The sequence below is a fragment of the Sciurus vulgaris genome, assembly GCF_902686455.1.
Source record: "Sciurus vulgaris genome assembly, chromosome: 3".
Lineage (NCBI taxonomy): Eukaryota > Metazoa > Chordata > Mammalia > Rodentia > Sciuridae > Sciurus > Sciurus vulgaris.
The window spans coordinates 173733721-173739848 of record NC_136463.1 but is presented as its reverse complement, the minus strand read 5'-3'; the positions used below and the strand labels follow the sequence as shown (position 1 = coordinate 173739848).

Here is a 6128-nt window from a genome sequence, read left to right as displayed (position 1 = left end):
CCCAGGGGATGTTCGGGATTATTACAACTGGGAAGCATGGCTACTGACATCAAGAGGGTAGAGGGTTAGGGTAGATATTGCTAAGGACCATGCACAGAGCAGCACCCACAATAAAAAATTACCTACCACAGAATGTCAAAAGTGCAGAGGGGGAGACACTCTGGTGTATGGTGGAATGTATCAACAAGTGAGGCTGAAAAATCTTCAGTGTTTTGCTCAAATGCTTGCTACATCCAACATATGGACTTCAGAACTCCGGCTGTTTCCTTTTGTCATGGAGGCTGCCCATGTCCTAAGACCTGGGTGGGCAGGAGGAACCATACAAATCAACACTCACCCTTCTATTTCTGGGCTTCTCTTCTCAGGACTCTGTTTTACATTTTCTCATATCAGCATTACGTTTTTTCTCAGCACAGAGCCGATCAAGGCTCACAGCAGAAGGACCCGGTTTAATACCATGCATAAAACACACTATTCCAGGCTTCTCACAATCATACAGCCTGAAGAGGAAGAGGACCACAGGAAGCATTTTACTACAGGCCCTGGGCCACTTGACAATATTCCTAGGCCAGAGCAGGGCCTTCTGACGTCCCACCAACCTGCCCTCTCTGATCACATCACAAAATGAAATACTTCAACAACATTAAAAGAGAAGCACCCCAAACCATCATTATAAAATTTGAATCTTGGAAAATTAGTGTTTTTAGCAAGCTTCACCTAAGGTCTTTTGAACTTAAAACACCTATAACAGTCACTTTTCATAGAATAAAAAAATCTCTTTTTCAAATATCACAGAAGCCTTATGGTTATTCAGGACTCTCTACCTCTTGTCTGTACATTGGTAGTTCATTGGTTTCTTTCTGTCCTTTCTTTGCCTTTGGCTAGCTTTCCATCCATTTATCCTTTCCACAAACATTCCCTGGGGCATCTTGCTGTCCTCTGCAGAGAATCTGGACAGAAAGTGGGAACATCCCATCTCCTGGGAATCCAGAACCTTACAAAGCTATCTTCTTTCCCTTCCTTGGTGGGTGGGTGAGGCTTCCCTCCTCACAGAGCGAGGCCCAGCCTGGGGAAACAGGGAAAGGAAATTTCTGGTTAGAAATATCTGAGCTTCACCCCCACCGCTCCTATGCTCTCCTGAGTGCTCTTTGAAGAAGCCCTACTTCTTGCTCACCTGCTCATTTGGGCTCCTATTAATTTTAATAAAATCAAGAATTGTCCCATGTTATTCATCGAGTTTGGGGCTGCGCACATTTGTGCGTAAAAGCTGAAGTGGACGCGTGGAGGAAGAAGGTGCTGATGCCAGTGGCTAGGTTAAATCTGGACTTGTGAGGTTCTTTGACAACTTTTCCTACACGCTACCTCTGTAAACGCCTGGGCACCAACAAAATAGCCACCTGGGTCTGCTGTGGTCAGTATCCAGAAAACATCAAGCTCCTGCTCTCAGCCTGTCTTCACGTCTCCTCAAATCTCAGGAAGCGGTATTTCTGAGGGTGGGGGCGGGGGGATACTGTTCATCTCCAAAATTTCCTCCAAACAACGAAAGGAAAATGCCACCACTCGGCTTCCACCCTGAAAGCGCTCTGCAGGGCTGCGTGGTCTCTGCTAATAAAAGCGCAAAGCGTAAATGGCTTGGTGATTATTGGCTTTCACCCTTGGACGGAGAAATGAGATCACGATTTTCACCAAGGGGAGGCAACGCCGCTGCCAGGCTGCTGAGGCCGCCGCTTCCCCTCCCTGCGCGGGCCCCGCATTACATCACCGGTGAGCTCTTGCTGGTGGGGGAGAGAAGGCTCGGCCAGGGACCCAGCCCCAGACAGGAGGATAAACAGAAAAGGACGGGTGGGAGTGGGCGAGTGTTGAGGAAGAGGGAAAGGAGAAAAGCAGATCCGGGGTTCCCATCATCGATCCTTGGGGCGGGGGCGGGGTAGTACAGACAGAACGCGACATCCTTAAGCAGCTAAACCCCAAAACGCGTTCCCGCGCCGCCTCCCAGCCACCCTCGACTCCCATTTCCAAATCCAACAAAAACCGGTATCCAAAGCCAGAAGAGCTCCCTTGAGGGGGCCGAAGGGGACCGCAGAGAGGCGCCGGGGACAGGGAGGGACCCAGGCGCCCGTGTGGGGGCGGAGCGGGGCGGGGTGGGGTGGACAGGAGGGGGAGGCGGTTGCCGTTGCGCCCCCGCCCGGCCCAGCCAGCGGTGCTTCCCCTGCCAGGCGACAGCAGTCAGAGGGGGAGGCAGAAGCGCCTCCTCCCTGCCTGGAGCCGAGGCGGCAACGCAGGGGGAGGAAGGCGACTCACCTTGCCCCCGATGAGGGGCGGATCATGCCATGGCAGCGCCAGCAAACGACAGCGGTGGCAGCGAACAGAGCCCCAGCAGCAGCCCCGGGAGCCGCGCGGGAGCCGGGGGCGCGGCGGCTGGAGGCCGGGACTACGGAGACGGGGGACCCCGGAACTCAACAGCTACGGCCCCAGGCCTTCCACCTCTCGAGGACTACGAGTGCAAAATCTGCTACAACTACTTCGATGCGGACCGGCGCGCGCCTAAGCTGCTGGCGTGCCTGCACACCTTCTGCCAGGAGTGCCTAAGCCAGCTACAGCTCCGCGCCGCGGCCGCTGCCGCCGCCAGCGCTGCGCCTGAGCGCGCGCAGCGCCCCCCGCCCTGGCACGATCCGCCGGGCGCCATCGCGTGCCCGGTGTGCCGCCACCGCACGCCGCTGCCCGACAGCCGCGTGCACGCCCTGCCCAATAACACCAAGCTCGCCGAGGCCTTCCCGTTAGCTCTGCGCGCTGCGCAGGATCCGCTACCCCAGGACCGCCTCCCACCGCTGCCAGCAAGACGCGCAGCGCCTGCGGCGCTCCAGCCGCCCGCCCCGGCCCCGCAGCCACCGCCACCGGTGGAGGACCCGGCCCCTGGGCCTCGCGCCCGCTCGGGTCTCCGCGTCCCGGGCGCCTACGACAGCTGCCAGAACTGCAAGCGCGCCGCGCTCACCGCCGGCTGCGTGTGCGTGGTCTTTTCTTTTCTCTCCATGGTGGTGCTGCTCTTCACCGGCCTCATCTTCGTCAACCACTACGGTGGCGGTGGTGGCGGGGGACCCCCCGGGAGCGGAGCGCCCCCTGGCGATGCCCCGGCAACTGGGTCGCCTTCGCCCTCGCCCGTGGGGCCCATCTGTCTGTCGGTAGCCAGCATCCTGGCGCTCTTCTCAGTCGTTGTCACCTGGGTCATCTGCTGGCTCAAGTATCGGCCCGAGGGTGCGACCGCCAGCTCGGCGGGAAGCGGCGGTGGCGGCCCGAGGACGCGGGCAGCGGCGGCACCCGGCGGCGCACGGAGGAGCGACACGTAGCCGGGCAGCACACTGGTTTCTCCGCCTGCACCGCCTGCCTTGCGCAGCCAAAGAGGAGGACTCTGTACACTCGAGCTTCTCATTCCTCTCCCTGTCACCCTGGGACGCTCCGGACGTACCATCCCCCACCCTCCAGCCTCCTGACCACCATGGTTTTCTGCCTCAAGCTTTCCACGCCCCACTTCCTTGCGCAGGGTCAGAGAGGAAAACCTAGGAGGCGAGGATGCTAGGGAACAGGCTGGCGTTGTGTCCCCTTTTCCCCTTCAGGCGCCATCCCCATCATTGCAGAGTGCGTGACCGTCCCTTCCCAGAGTCTGAGGATTTGCAATCAGGAGGAAATAGGAGGGGTCCCAAGTCAACCCTCCCGAAAGCTGATTTTCTGGAGGCTGGAACTTGAGAGTTTCTTGAAGGGTGCAGGTGAGCGCACGTATATGTCCACAGCGGTTGTGAATGGCTTTGAATTGCTCAAAGGAAGGAGAGAAGTAAAAGGTTTTCCCGTTTCCCGGCGGTCCTGGAAAGGGAGAGATACTGAGTGCTGAGAGTGACTTACACTCCCCGAGGGCACAGCCAGGGCATGAACGTGGCTGCTGGACTTAGCAGCCCCGGGCATCTGTAGTTGTTGGGAAGGTGCGTAGCGCGCGTGCGCGTTCAGGGCAGTGCAGCTCAGGGACCGCAGCTTGCAAAGGGTAGTGACCCTGCTGCCCACCTCCGGTCGTCTGGAGCAGAGCCCAGAAGTCCCATCTTCTGAACGCTTGTGGTTGTTTTATTAACGGTGTTACTGCCAGGAAGTCATTTCATCTTCTGTAACTGGACTCAGGGTGTTTAAAAAGCCTGATCTCCCTTCTCTCGAAACTGACTTACTGTTGCCCCCACCTGGAAGATATTGAAAGCTATTCAAGAATATAAACTACAGGCTTCCCCTTTCCCGTCTTTTTCCTTAATTTCATTTTTAAAATGATTTATTTTTGAATAGATATATCTGGAAATTTTTATACATTAAGATTTCCAGAAAAGTTGTTTTAAGTGGTGACATTTCTCTCATACCTCTGATTCAAATAGATTTTGAAATTAAGAGCAGAAAATAAAGGCTTGTTGGTAACAGAGTCAAGTTTTTATACTGTGAAACAACATTAAGTGACTTAACAACTATCTGATGAAATATAAAATAGTGCCCAAAGATGAAATTAACTGATAAGTCTTTCTGCCTTTGACTACCAAGATATACATATATATATATATACACATATATACATTATACATTTAACAGTAAAGATATTATTTTGGATGTAGCTGTTTGCTGTTGTTGGAATCACTGAAATGTTCACATCTGGCCACAGGAGATGACAAAGAATACATATCTTATTTTGTAACTAAGGAGATGAATTATGAGTGTATGTTGCAGGTGGGTTAGATCCCCTTTTTAAGGGAGAAAAAGGTTTCAAATGTATTTTATATGAAAACATTCCCTAATCCATATTTTGGAATTTGGACTAAGAAAGTTTTCATGTTTAAAAGTCACAGAAGAAACTGAGGGTGTGCTATTATTACTCGTGTATTTATGCAAGCTGCCTGCATGATATCTTGATACTATGCTATTAACTGTACTTGAATGGATCATTTGTAGCTATCATATGAGTGAAGTAATTTATTGGCCATCAGTAAGTGGTCTGGCTGCATTTTAGGAACTACAATATGGTGTGCTATATGTCTACATTGTCTTAATAAAAACAAGAAGTATTTATAGAAAAAACTATTTCGTGACACTTATTTCATTGTGAAACTTCAAGTTATTGGTGTGGCCTTTTCCTTAAATACTTGTCCCCATCGAAGTGTCTCTTTCACATTTTGAATGGGCTGAGAGAGAAATGCTAAGATGAACATTTTGTGGAATTATCCTTAGAGCTTAATGAGTCCCTAAAGGCTCAGTAAGATCTGTTGTAGGATTCTGGAGGGAGAAGCCCCCTAGCCACCTACAATTATAACATCCACCAAAACTAAATTCTGTTGTCACCCTTTATTCTTGTTTTCTGTGAAGTATTTTAAGGTGCCAAATACTAAGAATCAAATTTCAGAGATTAGTTTTAATTTATACCCACAGCATCTATAGATGTATTTTTACCTTTTATTCTCCCTTTGTTTTCTTCCATTGTGGAGATTCTGTCTGCAGTCACCTTAGTTGCACAAATTAACAAATGCATCTACTCATAATATGTATGCACATATGTTACATACAAATGTATACAATAACGTATATGTGTATGTGTATATATATGCATAGTAGTAACAGAACATGGCCTTGTGGATGTAACCATGTGTACATGCATCCATAAACATATGTTTGTTATTTCACTCTCTGAAGCTGGGAACCCAGAAGTCTGTCTAAAGTTACTTGGGGACCAGCTTGCTTCTTCCAGAGTTTACTTATGTCCCACACAAGTACATCAATGATGTAACCTAAATTATCCCTTATAAATGAGACCTACATCTTTGAATTGACTCAGTCACACTAAAAGCCACATTTTACTTCTTTCATGGGCTTCCCATGTGAATGTCTTGAAATGAGAAATTTGAGTTAAAATACTTCAAAACCAAATCAGTACATTTAGTAGCTCAGGATTTAAAGATATGTTTACCTTAACTAACCTTACTGTATTGCAAATGTCTTACTTTATTACCAAAAATTGACTGACAAGATGGCTGATGGTTTCCAGTGGTTCTCTAGCATGCAGGTGTCCCTCCTCATTTCCCATTCTGCAGGTTCGATTTACTCATTCCTACTTCATG

General features: G+C 50.2%; 1 protein-coding gene across 1 annotated transcript; it reads left to right on the top strand.

The window, feature by feature from the left end:
• Positions 1–2162: 2162 nt before the first annotated feature.
• On the top strand, positions 2163–5224 carry RNF228 (ring finger protein 228). Its single transcript, XM_079131910.1, has one exon. The coding sequence runs from the start codon at positions 2331–2333 to the stop codon at positions 3342–3344; it is 1014 nt and encodes a 337-aa protein (XP_078988036.1). The 5' UTR covers positions 2163–2330; the 3' UTR covers positions 3345–5224.
• Positions 5225–6128: the final 904 nt, after the last annotated feature.